Genomic DNA, 18,725 nt, shown 5'->3' on the forward strand with positions numbered 1-18,725 from the left:
ATAAAGATCATCAGGAAAATTATTCAAAATTCCCCTAAGGTTTAAAGCTGCCTGTTGGTTGTTTTGTCTTTGCGCTGGTTTTCAGCAAACAGGTTTTGGGCCCCACCAGCACAACAGGGGAGGGAGAGATGGAAATGGTGGAGGGGAGGGAAGCGGAGGTTTCTTTCTCCAAAAAAAAAAAAAAAAAAAAAAAAAAAAGAGGGGTGGCAATGAGACCCCTCGGAGAGGGCCATGATGTCATGGTGGCTGGGTTGACCCCGTGCCCTGCAGTTGGGTTGATACGTTTAGGAGGTATCAACCACAACAGACGCACCAAAAAAAAAAAAAAAAAAAAAAAAAAAAAAGAGCACAAAAACCAAAGAACAACAAAAAAAAAAACCAAACAGGTCTTCCCCCGCAGAGGTTGCGGTTAGAGCCGTGGGGGCTGCCGGCTCCCCGGGGAGGGGGGTCTGGGGGACCCCCGAGGCAGGGCTCCCCTGCCACGGAGCTGAAGGGGCGCTGGTGGAGCGGGGAGGAGCCCAGCAGGTCCCAGTACGGCCACCTCGGGTCCCCACCAGCCCCACCGAGCCAGCCCCAGAGACACCAGTGGGGACGGGCAGAGGCACCCCCACGCCACCCCGAAATTCCTTTGGCCTGAGCTCAAACCGCCCGCGCCGCCGGCCGCCCGCACCACCGCCGCGCTCCGAGGGGTTTGGGTTTGTTTGATTTTTTTTTTTTTTTTATTTTATTTTCCATAATCAGAGCCCTTCCCCCAGGGCTTTCCAGACCCGTCTCTAAGCAGAAGAGGTAAAACTGCCCGCTGGGTGGAAGCTGTGGGCCACGCACCGCTCCTACCCCCTCCCGGCCATTTTTGGGGTCGGGGTCGGGGAGATGGCACAGCGACGCCCCACTCGCTCGCATGGCTCAACCCAACCTCCAAGGCCAGGTGGGAAAAAGAAGGAGCCCAGGTCACGGTGGTGGCATCGCTGAGGTCCTGCTCCCTGCCCTGACGGGGGGCCAGACCCCGGAGCCAACAAGGTAGAAGGCAAACGAGCCCGTTTGCCCCGGCACCCGCCGATCCCCAGCGAGCTGCGATGACAAAGCAGTGGAAGAGCTGGAAAAGACCTGGAGGACACACACGTGGTGATTTGTGAGCCAGACCCTCCGAGCCTCGCTTGGACATGGTGTCAAAAGGGTGCTGCCGTCAAACCCAGCCAGCCAGGAGAATTGCTGAGGTCTGGGGGAGCCAGACCTCACCGTCGGGGAAAGGCACGCGTGCCAGCACGCAGCAGCTCCGTGTCCTGCCTTCACCCCCCCCCGTCCCCACCCTCCCTGGTGGCGTGGAGAAAGGAGAGGAGGCTTCTTGCCAACGTGCCACGCCACGGGCTCGCTGCAGCCCCGCACCGTTAGCCCCGGGCACGACCACCAACCCAAAGCCTACCCCCCACACCACCCACGCCCCGCCAAAGCCCTCCCCGCCTCCTCTCCCCTCACGCCACGCCAGCCCCCCCCCCCCCCCGCTTCAAACCTCCACCGTCCCCAAGGTGCCACCGCGGTTGCCACGTCCCACTCAGACGAGGGACACGAGTGCCCGAGGCTCGTAAGGACGCGGGGCGCGACCGGTCCACGCTGCAGCCGCGCATCAGTCTGCGCCTTACGTTTATTCACGGAAAAAACAAAAGAGGAGGATGGCATGGGGGAAATCTGTCGAACGCACCGGGCCCGTTATTTGTTCCTGATTTATTTATTACCTGCACGGCTGCTGTTTAAACCGGCACGGCCTGGTGCTCGTTCTGCCTAAGTTTAACCCCCCGGTAGACTTTGAAGGATGGCTGGTGTGCCCCCCCCGCATCACGGCACCCCACGGAAGAAGAGGGAAGGTGCCTTACGGAGCCCGAGGAGGTGAACCTGTGAGGTAGGTAACGTGATTACAATCTGAACAGCAGGATTTATTGGAATTTGGTTCAAAGATGCTTTTTTTCTTTTCTGTCTGAACGCGATGAAACAGCAACAGCGAAAAGACCGGTGTGATTGGCGACGAGTGATTCCTTGTGCGCGTGTTCAAGGCGCGAGCAGAGTCTGCCCAGAGCTTTTTGGAAAAAGGCTCTGGGAAACCAGAGCGTTATCAGTGGCTTTGGTTTTTTTTTTTGCAGTCCCCTGGGCGGCTTCAAGACCTCATGCTGGTCCTCCCAGAGACACCTGAAGTCAAAATTCATCCTGGAAGCAGAAATGCTAAGGACACAACCAAAAAATCCCGGCCGAGCAGGGCAGATATTCGCGGTCCCGAGTGAGCTGGCTGCCAGGAAAACGCAGGTGTGCTCAACGGGACACAGCTGATGGCTTTTGTCATCTGTCCCTCACTTGAAGGCACATCAGGTGAGCATGAGATAGGCTCTTTCTTCTACGTGTCCTCCCCCCCCCCCCCCTCCCAGAGACTGGGATTGTCAGCCCAAAAAAAACCTGGGCACGTGCTCCTGTTCTCGCACGTCAGAGGTGCCACTTCCACGGGGCAGTCCGAGAGGATTGCACCGAGGGGTTTGAAGCGAGACCCCTCACGCACAGCCAGGCTCCCAACCCTCCTCGGGGTCACCAAAGGCACCACCCTGAAAGGGGTTTAAAAAAAAAAAATAAAAAAAAAAAAAAATCCCAAAGAGCTTGAGACACGAAGGATGGTTGCTCCTGAGTGACAAATAAATAGCAGGTTTGCCGAAGAAAGCCCTTTGGAATCCAAGGTCCATTGCCCCAGTGCCACGGGGAGCCTCGTCATGAGATCAGTCTGTAATTATAAATCTTTTTTAATGATATTTCTTTTAGAACCAGGATCGGTTGGGGACAGGGCTTGCAAGGGGCGGGGGGTGGGGGGGGTTGGGGTTGCCCACCACCCCTGCCCTGCCGGTTGATCACAGTGGTGGGTTTGTTCCTACGTACGGGAAGAGGAGAGGCCCCCCCCTCGGGAAAGAAAAAAAAAAAGAGTTTCAGCTGCTCTTGGAGAAGTGGCGACCGCAGGCGGCTCCTAGTTCTGGTGCCTTTTCATGTGGAGAGCCAGATGGTCGGAGCGGGAGAAGCACCGGCCGCAGGCGAGGCACTTGAAGGGCTTGGCACCCGTGTGCTTCCGATAGTGCCGGGTCAGCTCGTCGGAGCGGGCAAAGCGCCAGTCGCAGCCCTCCCAGGTGCATTTATAGGGTTTCTCGCCTGCGGGGGGAAAAAGCCCACAAGGTCACCGCCACGCCACGCCAGAGCCTCCCAAACACCCCCAGCTCGTCCTCGCCCGAGGCGCCCGTCCTCCTCGGGAGGCCCCGGAGGGCACCCAGGTCTGCCCCGCTGCCAAACGGGAGCTGGAGCTTTACACCACTGGGGTTTAACCGGCTGCGCGCTCCGTAGCCACCAAAGGGCCGTTAATTGCTGAGCCGCAGTAGCCAGGTCTTCTCCGTGTCCCCCCACCCCATCCCACTTGGCTTTCTAAGCCCGGTTGCCGGTGCTCTTCAAGTTCCTGTTGGATTTGGGAGTACTGCTGGCTAAAAAATTCGCTGAGGTCTTTGGGGGTTTTTTTTAATGGAAAAGCCAAAAGTTCCTACGGAAGGCGTCGCTGCTGATACCGGTGTGGGGGGGGGGCAACAGAAGGAAGAAGCGGGTTATGCCATATAGATTTTCCTCAAAGCCTCCCATCTCTGAAACCATTATGCCACATAGATTTTCCTCGAAGCCTCCCATCTCTGAAACCATTATGCCACATAGATTTTCCTCGAAGCCTCCCATCTCTGAAACCATTATGCCACATAGATTTTCCTCAAAGCCTCCCATCTCTGAAACCACCTTCTAACGCTCGTTGCCTCAAAGCTCAGCCCTGCAGCAGCTCTGCGTACACAAAACATTATGTTTTCTGCGGAGCATTTGGGTGATGTAATGCTTCTGCCCTCTTTTCCCGCCCCCCCCCCCCCCAACTCCCACCCATACACACCTATTCCCAAACTGGAAAGAATTAAATTGTGCAGCTTCTCAGCCGGCTGGGAACTGGGCTGGAAAAGCCCGTGCCCGTTTCCAACTCCCTGCGCGCCCAGGGTTGTAGAGCTGAACCCTGGCTGGGGCCCTCTCCCCGCGTGGGTGTGGTGCTCTCAAATATTAGCCCTCGCTCTTAACAGCCCTGAACAAGCAGGCAGAGTTCAGGGAATGTGCTGACTTCCCCCGACCTCAAATATTTACCGTTTCACCGGCCAATTGCCGCAGCGCGCCGCCGCGGCGGGAGCGCACGTCCGCACGCAGCGTGCGTGCGCAGGCATGGGCGGCGTGCTCTGACACGGTGCCCGCCCGGCGGCCGTTCCTCCCCGCAGCCTGGGTGCTGGGCAGGCAGAACGTGAGGAAAAAAAAAAAAAAAAAAACAAACAAAAAAAAAAAAAAAACCCAAAACAAAACACAAACCATTCACCCGCGGCGAGACCTACAGTGCCACGAGCGCACCGGACCGAAATAGGAAAGACGAGGCACCGAGACCATATCCTGCTCCTCAAAAAGCCCCTGGGCTCTGCACCACGGGGAGGAGCGAGGTGTTATTTTTTACGGCGCAGGGAAATAGAGGACTTGAAGCCCCTTTGCGAGCAGCACGCGGGGTGTTTTAACGGCACGCCGGGGCTCCCGGGATTTGCACTGTGCAGCTACAGACATTGTCCCAGCCAGGTCACCTGGCTGGGTCAACCCTACCAAGGCCCTTTAGTTTCAAACAATAACAGGTTGATCTCCAGGATAGAAACAAAATGCTTTCCATTGTCCCGCGAGCTGGCTCCATCTCCCAGGACAGCACGGCAGGGCAAGCTCAAACAAAGGACCCAAACTGGCATTCCCAGCCCCCGGGAGGCGGGTGAGCAGCCACTGGGTTATATATTTAATCCCACAATGGCACCCAGGAAATGAATGGTGTCTCCAGGAGGTGAATACAACCCAGCCCATAGCAACGGGCAAACCACAAGAAAAGATCTTGGAGATCTTGTACTTCTCGGCGCAGCTGCCATCAGGCCAGAAATGGAGAGAAAGAGCCTTATTAACCCTCCTCTGCTTTGGATTCCCTTCTTTTTACCCGCCCCGCAACACTACCAGTTTTCTTGACTGCTCAGGTCTCACCCTCCTTCGCACCTCTGCCCTTCCCTCTTACAGCAAGCGAAGTGGAAGGAGGCAAACAGACTTGGATTTCCAGCCCAATTACTGAGAAACCTGGAAAAATCACTGCATTTTTTTGGGTTCAAAACCTGCCAAAGTTAGCCTGGATACATCTTGCTATTGTGGCTGGTAAGGACAGGGCCTGTTTCGGATGGGCCGTGTCTCTGGGCACAGAGCTCAGCCCCGTGCTCTGAACGGAAGCGGAAAAGCGATATTTAATTTTAAAGCGAGAGCCCTACCACAGCCCTGAGTACAGACTGCTGTTGTGACAAATGCTTATCACCACCCAGCTCGCGGAGCCGGGACAATGTCCTTCCTGTTCCTTTCTTCCACCCCTTCCGTGTTGTTCTCCAGCCCGCTCCTACCCAGGCCCTGCCAGAAAAATATTGTAGCTCACGCACAAAGAAAAATTCTTTGCTGGCTTGTTCGAAGGACTGATAAGACGAAAACGGAACAGAGCCAAGCGCGAGAACTGATTCCCAGCCGCAGGATGGGTTTTGTTCGTTGTTAATAAAAAAGAAAAGTGAACTCTGGGCCAGCTTAATTGCTTTCAGTAAAGATCAGCCCTTCTATAAAAGAGATTTATGAGGGCACTGATGGTTCCTGGACTACCTGAGGATCTGATAAAGTTTCAGGTATAATAAATGCCTTAGTGAGAAGACCCGTGCTTGAATGCACAAATGCCACTGAGGTAGATTTACCCCGGGGAAGCTGGTTGTGGTGGGAGCTCCTCTGTGCCGGTGCCCCTCTTTACACCCGCAAGGGCAGCCCGCGGCGCCCCCGCCCTCGGGAAAGGGGGGCACAGCCCTTCTGTCCGTGTCTCGGGAGCCCTTCCTCGCGCTGGGGGCGAGGGGTCCGGGTGGCTGGTACACCAGGAATCCCTCCTTGGGGACCTCGGGGGCACTCGACACAAGGGACGGCCCCTCGCCCCCTCAGCGGTCCGTCTACAGGCGGCTCACGCCTTCACGCAATCTTTCTGCGGGCTGAACGGGAGCAGGCCCGGCTAGGATTTGGGAGGTCTCAAGCTCAGAGCGACGGAGGTTTTGGGGGCAGCTCCTCCCAGCCCGTTGACCCGAGAGGCTCCACGAGTGTTCCCAAACTCCAGACCCCCAGAAGGCAAGCGAGCGTACGCGGCGGTGCGCAGGCGCTGTGAACCGGTGCAACCGCTGGACCTCTTTTAACATTAACATCAATAGACTTAACTGTGCTCCTTACCCCAACAACCACCCTAGATTAAGGTAATGAACCCAGCTACGTCACCACAGGCAGAACACTAAGAAGTGTGGGCTGGCGAGAGCCTCCTAATGATGTGGTGCTCTTACCTGTGTGAGTCCTCTGATGTGCCTTCAGGTGGGAGCTCTTGGTATAAACTTTTGAGCAACCTGCAGAAACAGAAAAGCCACAACTTCCCTGTGAGAGAGGGGCCCTTGCTCAAACGAATCCAGAATATTTATATTTGAGGTTAGGGACAGAGCGGGCCTGAAGAGCACTCTGGGTAACAGTATGGAAATAAGCCTGGCTATAACCATTTTGTTTCAGCGGTAACTAAAGAGTTTGTTCTCCGAGACAGACAGACCTTTACAACACTCCGTCTTTTGCCACACAACCCCGACACCCACGGGCGTTGTGCTGGGAATTGGGGGGGGGGGGGGGGGGCAGGGGGAAGGGTCAGGCACAGACTTTCAAATCCGCCCCCCCCCTTCCTCCACCAGGTCTTCAAGGCAGGATGGAAACATCAAACCCAGCACCGTTAGCTGCTGGCTTTGTGCTGCCATTTGTCTTTCGGGATTCCAGACGTAACTGATATCACTACTGCAAGGCTGGAGGGAAGATGTGGGGGTTTTTTCATGGTTCCAGCCCCAGCAGACGTGGTAAAAAATGTTCCAGGAAGCAGAAAACGCCAGGTACGCTGTGGAGCCGCAGCTTGGCTTTCAGGATCCAGAACAAAGCCAGCGGGGCGTTTTTTGCGGAAGGTGGGCAACAACAGGTTTAATCAAAGACAGGCTCTTAACAGAAACATCGTGACTTTGGCAGGAGGTTCAACAATAGGCATCTCAAGATGAATCTCTGCCAGTTCCTCATTTCAGTGAGAAAGCTTAGAAAAGTTTCTCATGCTGCCTGTATGGCCCTGCCCCACTGTGTTTTGACAAGTTTATTAAAATATTTGAATTTTTATGACCTGCATAAGCAACAGAGTCGTCGCTTTTGTTGCAGTGTTTCCACCCAGCCTACAGAAGCCTCTGGCAGGAGGTCAGCTCTCCGTCCTGTCCTGCTCAGGAGGTGCAGGAGCAGCTAGCTGCCTTTCCCCTCCCCACGGGACGGGGGGGATAGGGGTTGGTGAGACCCAGTTCAGTTTTGATTCTGATGCTCTGAGGCCTCGGAGGTCCCTCACACTCGGGAGGGAGACGGGTACGCATGAGACCAAGGACTGCCTCCCTCCATGGGCACGGAAACGAAGCCAGCCGAGCCCCCGGAGCCGTTTCCAAACGCAGAGGGAGCAGCACAGAGAAGGCAGAGCAGGGCACGGCTGAGCTTCATTTCCCCGTGAGCGGGCGGAGGAAAAAGTGCCGGGGCCACCACCTGGAAACTGGGATCGGGGCTTTGCAAACAGGTCTCCCCTGTTCATCCAGTTACCGGCGTGAATTCGGCATGCCTCCCGTCGCTTCCTCCTGCAGACCACGTCGGTAAGACCTGCTGCCCTTGCCATCAGTCCTGACTGGTTTCACCTCCAGCTGAACCTCAGCGTGAAGGATTAGAAGAAGCTTTCCTCTGTCTCTGCACGTACACACTATCGAGCCACCCAGTGTTTACACAGCGCAGGTTGGGGTTTGGGTTTTTTTTTTTTTTTGTTTTTTTTTTTGCACCACAGATGCGTTCCTGCCTTCCTATGCAGACCAAAATCCTGCTGAAAACAGGCGAGCTTTGCATTATCCCGCAGGATGAGACTCTTGCCTCGACTGGTTCTGACAAGAGCAGAGGGGTCTGTCTCAGAGCAGTGGCCCACTGACACCCCTAATCTGTCTCCCGCCGTGACCAGCAGAAGATAAAAAATTCAGCGCAAGCTGTTAACCATGAGAACATGGGTGCAGCTTCTGGCTCAGAAAGTCCCTTATCTGCAGGTCGCCAGAGGGTGGGAAGGTGTAAGGGCAGAAAGCTCTCTCTAAACATGTCCTATTCTTACATACGTCCTCGGGTCACTGCTGGAGACAGGATCTGGGCTAGACAGGCCTCTGGGCTGACCTACCACGGCCACTCTTGTGCCACGGAAAGAGCACATAAATCTTGCAGGAGGCAGCTCGGAAATGGCTTTCCTCAGTTCACACACCCCCGTGGGAGAGCTGTTTGCTAATCCCCAACAGCTCGACGGCTGGGACCCGGCCCAGGCAGTGGGAGGCGTGCGTCCCTGCACTGGGACTGGCGATTTTTTTTCAAGCTCTCGCACTGGTTTCGCCGGGGCTTCTCGCTGGGGACGCGATTGTTTCTCTCCTGTGAGGCATGAACGGGAGTCTGCAGGCTGTGGGTCCCACAGGCTCTCCGGGCACAGTGCAGGGAACTGGGTGAGATCTCCTGCCAAGGCACCAGAGGTCTTTAGGTGGCCGTGCTCACGCAATGAGGCGACACACAGGGAACAGCTTCGGCTCCGGGCTGATCGTTACCCTGAGATGCCTTCCCACGCCATCCTGGCGCACTGCGTGAAGTCACTGAAGGGTACGACACAGAGACGTTCAGCTCATCGTCTCTCTGAAAGGAGAGCACCGGGGCTACAGGGAGAGACCCTAAAGGCTGCTGGTGGAAATTGGTTTGCCACCCATTTCGGGAGAGAGGGAAAGGAAAGGTCAGCGAGGAAGCCAGCGTGGTTTCACCCGGGGTGAGAGTGGCTCAGGGTGAGGCAAGACCGGAGCGGAACGGGCAGCGAGGGCAGATTTCCAGGAGCATCCCCGCGCTTTGCAGGAGCCCTCTGCCTCTCCGAGTCAGGCTTGCTTTTGCCAGAGCGCAAAGGGGAGAAAAAGGGCATCAGCTAGCGCAGGCAGGATCGACCACTTCTACTCCCTCGGTGGCGGTAGGAACCCCACTCCCCTGGGGCTCTCCACTCAGCTCCATAGCTCCCTTCACCACCCAGATAAAGCGATTTCGGATTAAACTCTTGCAGAGGCCCAAGTCAGCCCCCAGCCTCCGTGTGTCAAGAAGAGACACGCACACCCCCCCCCCCTCCCAAAGCCAAGCCAGTACCATCAACCGTGAGCATACCTGGATAGTCGCAGTGATGGATTCTCCTTTTCTCCAGCTCAGGGTTGTTGCGTCTGTTGTATTTGGGGGGCTGCATGACAGTGTGCCCTTGGGAGAGGGCTCCGAGGCCGTTGGGGACTGGGGGGACCTGGGATGACTGGACCAACTTCAGTCCAAAAGTGGCTTCATAGGATGGTGGGGGAGAGATGGTGTTGATGAGCTCCGGTTGATTTTCTGGGCTGCCAGGCTGTGAGTTGGGGGGTGAAGGGGGCAGGTTCACCCCCGGAGCATGGTAGAACTGCCCTGAGATGCTGAAGTTTCCCTGTCCCTGGGAGACGTGTGGGTACTGCTTAACTGGCTGGACAGGTCTGTGGACCACACTGGACATGATGTTACCTGTGGACATGGTAACACCACTGAGGCTGTTGATGGCCGTGGTGCTGTTGGAGGAGGATGTCAGGGTGGGAACGTCAGCGCCTCCGTTGCCAAGAGGCATCTGGTAAAGCTGGGGTTGCTGCGGGTTGGCGGCCAAGGGGATCTCAGAGGGCATCTCCTGCTTGATGAAGATGTTGTTCACCGCCACCGACTGGGGCATGCTGAAGACACTGGTGAAGTCGGGCAGGGTCTGTGTGGAGCCGGAGGCAGAAGAGCAGGGCTGGGCGAAGCTGGTGCCGGGCTCTGTTTTGATCTGCGGGAATGGCGTCATGGGTTTGGGCGGCCGGTAAAGTCCGGTGCGCAGGTGGGTCGTGTCTGGCAGAATCACGTTGATGTTCACACTGTACGGCGTCGAAGTGGGCTTCTCTGTGGAGAAGAACTCATCCACCACCGAGGCACTCTCCCGGCGGTACTTCTTGTCTGGTATCATTGGGATGGGTGGCACCTCATTTGAAAGGTACTTATCCATTTCGGACCGTGCCTGTGGCAAAAAAATACAGGCGAGAGAACTCGTGAAGAGTGACCTTGACACGGCGGTGGTGGGAGCCCAAAGTTCAACAAGTATTGCAGCCAGCAGGAAATGGAGAGAGCGGCAAGAACAGCCCGGGAGTGACAGGCTGAGGTGATTTACCTTAGCCAGACTCCCCAGGAGTGAATCACTGTCCTCTGTCCCACGTCCCCTCCTACCTATCTGCACTCGTAACAAAGGGTAAGCTAGGCAGAGGATGCGGTTAGGAGAGAAAGATTGCCTGAGAATGAAAAGCCAAGCTTTAGGTACGAAGCTTTGGTCACACAAACAAGAGAATTTAACACTAGAAATGGGATGAAATCAGAAACTCTGCTCCAGTCAGCCTCACGCTTTGGGCATGTTGGATCTGCAGCCCACCTTAGACATGGTGACCCCGGTCTCCTTTAAACTCAGCAGCATGAGATGCACTGCATTTCATTCTAGGACAACATCTTCAATTAACTGAGAATATTCTAGGACGGTATCTTTAATTAACTGCAAATAATTTGGGCGATAGCCCTAGAAATCTAAGCGACGTTGCCACTAATTCAGGGAACTGTGAGCCTAAAGCAGAAACTGCCAGGCACACCATTACTGTCTTGTCTTGGTAAAGTGACTCAGCCCTCCCCTAGTCTTTGGTTTAGTTCTCGTTTTGTAGAGCTGTTCTTACAAGTCTGGGTCCTCCAACCTACCGGGACCTCTAGCTCAGACAACCACCGCTTGCCAGGTTTTTTCCCCTCCTGGTTCATCTCTGATGCAGCATCCCACTGGATCCAGGCCCGATAATTCAGCAACCTGATGGAGCAATCCACTAGGAAATTCATCCCCTGGCATTTGATGACTCAAGTTCTGCTCTTTGTGGTTAAAGATACCAGCGCTAATGCTCTTCTATAAAGCTACAGCCTTTAATTATGTGGTTATCCATGTGTCAAGCTCATTGCAAAGCCCTTGTAGACTCATTCATATGTAGAGGAGCTGGCAAAACCACCAGGTTTCCCTGGCAGAGCCTACAGCTCGCTTCAGGAGAGCAAGCTGATCTCACCCCACACCCTGCACGCTTGAGCCGAGGGTTTTACAGCTCTGAACTATGTCACTGGAGTGCAATGGGCCAAAGTCATCCCCGCTGCAACCTCGCTGCTCTTAACAAAGCTGGACGGGGCCCAAGAGATTTCCTCGCCCTTTTCAGTGAAACGTATCACCTGTGCTTCCAGCTAATTCAAAGAGCCTTTGCACCTCTGCGAGCCATACTGGCAACGCATGGGTAAGCTGGCTCCCACCCAAACGCAGGTACGTGCCACAAATACAGCCTCTTCTCCACAGGCAGAAGCTCAGAGCAGCTGGACTTGGAAGTGCCATGCCGCACTGGAACCGAGCACGCCGCGCTGGGACTGCGTTTTCTACGCCGTGCTCACCGCACCGGGGGGTGTGTGGGTGGGTGTGGGTGTGGGTGTGGGTGTGCACACGCTGTGCTGTAAATCCTACCCGTCCTCAGCGAAGGCACCGTCCTGAAAAGTCCCTGCCCTCGTTAAAGGAAGCTACGTCTTGGCACTGACTTGGTCACATCCTCACCTAGCTGCCTGTGCTCAAGGCAACACTGCCTCCAGCACTCTGTGCTCCAGTGGGGAAACCCTTGCCCAGGCATACCCTAAAGCCAAGACATCAGCCAGAGGCAGGGACCCTCAGCTCAGTCCTTGCAGACGGGTCCAAAACCCGATGCAGTGTCCAGCTTGGGTTCCTGCCCGAGGGAGAACCGTGCCAAAGCTCAGGAGCTGAACCCTGCATGCTCCTGCCCTGTGCACCCACGCTGGCATATTAGTGTTACCCTTGGGAGTCAGCTTGCTCTAGGCAGTACCGGAGGCTCCGAATGCCTGACATACCTGAGCAGTGAAATGACCCCCCTTGCCAGGAGTGGGGGCAGGGGGAAGGTGTTGGATGCCTTTTACTTCTGCATTTTCCCTTATCTCTGGCATTTAACTTTCTCACCTTCAGTTCCCAAGAAAAGGTCTCCCCCGCCACAACTCGGGTAGGTCACTATATGGCAGGTGACCAGGCAGGTACATTAAATGTAGAAAGGCACGGAGGGCCCTAATTTCAGATCCAAAACCTGCATTCTCAGACTGAGTCCCCCCCACACCCTGTTCAGCGTCTCCCAGCCTCCTGGTCTCTCATAACCACCCCTCCCTGCAAAAAGTCTTCTGTCATTCCATTAAAGCCTGATAAATCCACCTCTGATCCTAAGCAGCCCCAGGCTCCTGGGGAAAGGGGGCGTGAAGGGGCACCTGGTCGTCAGAGCAAAAGCAATGAGCTCTGCAGCCCCGCAGGACCCGGGCAGCGAGGGCTCCGCTTCGCTGGAACCCAGACTTCTGCAACGCTGCTGATTCCGACATAAGGTCCCGCCTGACCCCGAAGAGCGAGAAAAGGGGCACCCCGAAGAGCGAGAAATGGCACTTTGCTTCTCTGTGGCCCCCGAAACGCCTCGCGACCCCAGCCCGCTGGGGCTGGCACCCAACACCGCGCCACTTCCCGAGGCGCCTGCCCGCCGACCCTCCCTCCAAAAACCAACTCCTCGGCCCCACGGTCAGCACAGCTGGGGTGACGACGCGCTGACCTGCCTGGGTTGGGATCCAACTCGAAGTGTCCCGAACACAGAAGCCACGAAGGGCGACAGCTCTACGGGTGCCCGGGGCAGGGGGGCTTGCACAGACGGGGACACCGCGGGCGGGAGGAACGCACCCCGGCTGGCTGTGGGGATGAAGGAGGGAGCAGAGATGCCACCCTGTCCTCACCAGTGGGTCTGGGTGGCCTGAACTGGGGCTGGGTAGGTGGGGGGACGCCCCAGCTCCGTCCCTCGGGGGCTTTAGCTGGTACCTCTCACCATGGGGGGCACAGAGGCAGGCAGAGGGGGGAATGAGGAAAGCGTTTCACCTCAAGAACGAGTGGCGGCATCCGCTGTTCCATCCTCATCGGGTGCAGCTGCGGGGAAGACAGGGCTGGGTTAGTGGGGCGACCTCCCCGGGAGCCCAAGAACAACCCCCTCCGCCCCCCCTCCCTGGCCCCTTGCAGCCCCCCCAGGGCCTCATGCTGGTCCCCAGCACCATCACCAGTGCCCTCCCCATTCACCCAGCACCCCTCGACCGGCTCAGAAGCCGCAGGAAGAGCAAGCAAGGGCTCAGCCCCCCCCCCAGCAATGATCTCCATTTTCCTCCCACCCAGAGGTGGGAACAGAGCCTCGACATCACCTCTCTGTTCACTAACAGGGATTATATTTTTTTTATTATTATTTTTTTTGGTCTTTCTTTCCTGTTTAACATCACCTGCCCCGGGGATGAGCAGGGACTCGGTTCCCAGCTCACGCGGTCGGTCTCTCTCTCTTTTTTTTAACGTCTTAATCCTCGCCGAGGGGCAGAGTGGGATCTGCCACGGCGTTTGGAGCTTGCCCGAGGAGGACAACCTGGCAGCAAGGTTTGGTGAACTCTGGGCTTCTCACGGGGCGAGAAAAGGTAGCTGAGAAAGACAGAGCTTTGAGGCATGGCGCAAAGACTTTCAGAGACTTCCAGCCCAGTCAAACCAGTAAGTTCTCCCAGTTCCCAATGGAGCTCCCATCTACAAAGGCTCTATGTCAGGGTAGGCAGAAACATTCATGCTATGTCCTGGAAACAGGCTGGAAACCACCGGTGCAGGCTTCAGGGGCTGAGCCTGCAACACCCACTCATTTAAATCATCCATGAGGGTTTTTGGGGGTTTTTTTTTTTTTTGGTGCAGATCTGGGGCTGGGGCTGTGCCGAGCCCCAGCACCCCCCAGCCTGGAACGGGCACCCACCATAAGGTGCTCTGATAGCCAGGACACACCATGCTCATCTGCATGCCCATGGCCTCAGGCACAACTCCTCTCCTCTGCCCAACACCTAACAAGCTCCCAGTGCCGCGGGGTCTGCAGGAGCAAGGGCAGGAGAGGTTTTCCCCAAGAAGAGCTTCAGTCATGCTACTGGGGCTCGGACAGACCACGCTTCCTGGCAGAAGTGTGGCAGCACTGCAAGCTACAGCCAACCCTCTGAGGTGAAGCTCTCACCATCACGCCGCTGCCAGGCTCCTACAAACAGAGGACCTGGGGGAATCCCACCTCCTCAGGCTCAGGAGCAGGTACTCCAGCCCCTCCAGGCTGCAGAATCCCCAGGGACCTTCTCTGCAGTTTGCCTTCAGCTAGCCCATTCCTGTGCTTAGCAATCTCCAAGGTGGAAAGACTTTGCCAGGACTTAAATCTCCTCTATCATTCCCTGTATGATTACAAATATCCTGCACACTTCTCTTCTCCTGCCTCGATTCCCTCCAGCTTTCCACAGAGGCCCAACTGAGGACTCTTCTCAGATCTGCCACCCAGACCTGGATCCTCTCTCCAAGATCAGTGCTCAAAATAGGCCACAGCCCTCCAGCCCCAAGGAAAGGGGTAGGGTTATCTCCAATTCCCAAAACAGCATTTATCTGTCTTCTGTGGGTCCAGCGCCAGCCTGTGCCCCATTCTCCTTCCACATCCTTCTCCTGCAGCTGCTGCTGCCTGCTCGTTTCCAGTGTGCCCATTTTTCCCCTCCACAACCACGAGGTTTCACCCTAACCTCTACCATTTCTCCAGTTCAACAAGGCTGTGGTAAAGCCTTTTCTCACCCTCCCAGTTGGGGGTCATGCACACATTGTCAGGCCGGTCAGTCAAACCAGCAAGGGCTAGGCACCAGCCCAAGCTTCCCTCTCACTCACAGAAAACCAGTACAATGGACTCAATTTTCCCATTTTGGGGGTGTTCGTGTTTTCTGGGAGTTGCATCTAAATGGAGGATGTTCCTTGCGAGGCCACGACAGACCACAGAACCAAGCGGCCGTGAAAGGATGGGTACCAAACAGGCTGGGGATGCTGAGACCTGTCATCCGTGGAGAGCTGCCGGTCTCCCTGTGTTCTTCGTGCCTGGAAGCATGAGGAGATGCTTAAGCATGAAATCTCCGGGTCAGAGCTAAAAGGGTTTGGGGCTCGAAAGCTGTGTCCCATCACCCCCACCAACTGGAAGAAACAGCTTCGGAAGCACCCGCATACTTCAGCCGAGCTCCTTCGCAGGTAATGCTTGAGCCCGCGCGTGGTGATCCCTCGTTTCGAGGTCAACCACACCAGGAGACCAACAAACCCCCTCCGCTCTGCCAGCCGCCCGCCTTCAAGAGCTGCTGTGCTAAGCAGCACAAATACAAAGGAAGCAATTGAGGGCGAAGCGGGCCCCACCAGGAGGAAGCCCCATAGTCACTGGGTCTCCGCGGAGTCCTTGGCCGGCACCAAGCGGGTCGTGGCAGCAGGCTGCAGCCCTGCCCGGGGCGGCTGAGGACACGGCGGTGGGTTCACACGAGACAGCACTGACCTGGAACGATCGGCCCATCCCTTCCTCCCTGTCCGCCAGCCACCCGCGGGGAATGAACCATTTTCTGGCCCTTTGGACAAGGACTGAATGCATCGCGTAGCCAGGGAGCTCAGCTCAGCTCAACACTGCAGGGGATACCCACCGTGGCTGGATGGGCAAAGCCTCCAGGGCCTTCTACCTGAAGAGCCACGAGGTCCTGAGTGGGGTTCAGTGGCCCAAGTTTCCCCCATAGTCACTGGCAGTGCCATCAGTGAGGTCACCGGAGACAAGGGTGAGAGACAAGGGCTTGGAGCTGGGCATGCCCCGGCCACCACCAACTGCATCGGCCATCATCGGTCAGTAGCTCAGGCACAAAGTGAGCAAAGGGGAAATCCAGGCAAAGCAGGCATCAACAAAACTTCTGTGAGCTTAGAGGTGACCAAACTGGGATCTTTGGTTTGGCCAGGCAGGGGAAGCCATTAAGAATAGCCCTTCATACAATAAAAGCACTGAACTCCTGTGGTATTTTCCCCGCAAAGTCTTAGTATCTATCTCTGACCACAGAGAAGGGTCTTTAAGAAAAAAAAAAAAAAAAGCAGGAAAAGGAAATGGGTTAGAACGAGCACTTTGTCCACTCCAGACAAGGCCACGGGATACCAGTTTGTGTCCCTGGACCAGCAGGACCGTGTGACACTCAGCACTGGCACACCAGAGCCCGGGACCTAGTGACCAAAATTCCCTGGAGGGCAAGATAACCTCAGCAGCCTCTGAAAGAGCTGTATGTCGTGAAGCACCCAGCCCTGGGAAACCAGTAAAAACCCAGCCCTGCAGGCCAGTGACTTGGTCAAGAAAGAAGACAACAAAGCCCTGCTTCCCCCAGCTTCCTCCAGAGGGGATTCTCCTGTGGCTAGTAGGCATTGACATGAGTTTTCCCCCTCTACCATCTGCCAATTTTCATAAATTCTGCAGGAACCTCCTGCCTCGGAGACCTCTATCCCTCGTTTAGATGTTGTCAAAGGCAGGGCGAGGCGTTATCAGGACATCGATCAATACACCCAGAGTCCAAGACAAACATTTCTTGGGAGGACGCAGGAAAAAAAAAAAAAAAAAAAAAAAAAATGGGGCCCTTGAGCCAACCGTGCCATTTTGCCAGCGATTAACCACGAGAGCATCATTAGAAGGGCGCTAGGCACTGCAAGCTGTCGAGGCAGGAGGCGAGACGTGTCTTTCCCATGATTAAACGCTTTCTAATCTGAAGTTGATAAATAACAAACCGCCATAGAAACATCAGATGTTGTCACCACACGGGCAGCAGCAGAGAACAAGGCGAGGGATCGATGTTTGCTAAACAGGCAATGAGCTCGTAAAGTTGGCAGAGGGAGCGGTTTGGGGGGGAAAGGGCTTGGGGAGGAGGGGGCAGGGAGGATTTTTCTTCAGTACTCGGCGGCTTCGAGCCCTGCGCTAGCCCCGGCCCCCTCCCAAATCCTGCTCTGTGATGCTGGGAGGCATCAAACCTGCTTCCTCCCCTTTCCCAGGTGGGTCTCGGGCTCTCGCTCAGAGCCGGCCCCGGCTGCCACGCTGTGCTGGTCCCCCACGCAAAGAACTTTTGGGAGAGGGGCGCGAGCAAAACGCCAGCTTCACCCATGCGGGTCAGGCAGCGGCGCTGGCCCTGCGATTTGGGGAGGGGGTGGGGGTGTCGAGGGATGGGGGAGAGGCAGGGCACCCGCTCTGGGTGCGAGGGGGGACCCCTCCTCGGGGCGAGGGACCCTCCCTGAGCACAGGCGTGCGTGGGACAACGGTTGCGTCGGTCGTCCGGGCCCTGGGATTACGCAGTACAGCCTCTTTCTCATACATGCACCTGCATGAAACTCCGGCCTCCAAGGGAATCAGCAAACAATGGGGAGGATAATCATCAATCAAAAACCATGGCAAGTACCTGGCAGTACCCCTTTAAAGGCACATATTATAAATAGACCGTATTTATATACAGATTTGGTTCAATATCAGCATTTATTGTCTCCTAGTTAAATATTGACCTGAGTAAATATTTGTTTCTCTGATCATTTGGTTTTGATATTGACCTCGATCGACGTTATTTTCTGTTTGTTCCTCAAGTCTTCTGGAACTCTCTGCAAAACGGGATTAGCAAAGAAACCCCCCAGGACTCTTCCTTTTGAGTACACACGTTTAGAGCCAAACGTTTGGCGGCTGTTAATAACAAAGCGCCGTTGCAGGCAGCAGAACCAAACTCTGGGCTTCTGTAGGAGGGTGCTGGGCTGCAGGAGGCCCCCGATGGGCTCCTCCACTTGCTCTAACTCAAAGAGGTTAGGAGCAACTCCAAGAAACTCGTGCTGGCCCTCAAAGCATTCAGCCGTGTCTGCATCATATGCGGCGCGGCCAGATTCATCTTCACTAGCTCTGGCCGCCTGGAAAGTGGGCATCTGAGCTGAAGTCTCTGCACGAGCTCTCTCTGGGGTCCGTGGGGAAGACTGTATCCCACCAGCTTTCTATCTTGAAGCTGTTACACCTACAAGAGCAGCTCCTGGAGCAGGACAGATACACCCTTTCTCCAGGTTTCTGCCAGGAGGTGACCCAGGAGCTGAGCCACACTGCTCTGGAGGGTCATTCTGGTACTCTTTTCTGCCCCTGTGTTTGAACTACGGGAGGTAATTATCACTTCTCAGAAACACGGACTTTCCTTGAGGCCAAGAGTCACCATCAAGGCAGATGTAGGCAGCTGGGAGGTTGGATGGCCTTTGGCTGAGCCAGTCGGCAGCAACATTTCCAGCAGACTTGCTGACTCTGTTTGCTATTCCTTTCCTCCGACAGCTGATAAAGACTCACTCAAAGGCAATCTACCTTGGTTATTTATCACAGAAATCATGCCACTACAGTCAGCAATCCCAAAGGCCACAGAAACCAGGAAAAACACCCTCATCCAACTCCAAGGTCAAGTGCCTGGAAGAGGAGCAGTTTGGAGCGGCCGGGCTCCAGCAGGCTTTAAGAGAGCAAGCAGAAACCTTTCCAAAAATAAAGCCGTAAATGGGCTGAAAAATA

General features: G+C 55.7%; 1 protein-coding gene across 4 annotated transcripts in view; it reads right to left on the bottom strand.

Annotated features, from left to right (window-relative positions):
• Positions 1-1,621: 1,621 nt before the first annotated feature.
• Positions 1,622-18,725, bottom strand: part of LOC104366275 (Krueppel-like factor 5) — a 31,378-nt gene continuing 14,274 nt past the window's right edge. For all 4 annotated transcript variants that reach the window (XM_032983442.2, XM_032983439.2, XM_032983440.2 and 1 more), the window contains exons 2-5: positions 13,223-13,270; positions 9,376-10,270; positions 6,450-6,509; positions 1,622-3,171 (exon numbers count right to left, since the gene is read on the bottom strand). In XM_032983442.2, coding sequence (XP_032839333.1) covers positions 2,993-3,171; positions 6,450-6,509; positions 9,376-10,270; positions 13,223-13,261 — 1,173 coding nt within the window. In that variant the 5' untranslated portion in view covers positions 13,262-13,270 and the 3' untranslated portion in view covers positions 1,622-2,992. The remainder of the gene's footprint in view (positions 3,172-6,449; positions 6,510-9,375; positions 10,271-13,222; positions 13,271-18,725) is intronic.

The sequence above is a fragment of the Tyto alba genome, unplaced genomic scaffold, assembly GCF_018691265.1.
Source record: "Tyto alba isolate M040663 unplaced genomic scaffold, T.alba_DEE_v4.0 Super-Scaffold_5, whole genome shotgun sequence".
NCBI classification, from domain to species: domain Eukaryota; kingdom Metazoa; phylum Chordata; class Aves; order Strigiformes; family Tytonidae; genus Tyto; species Tyto alba.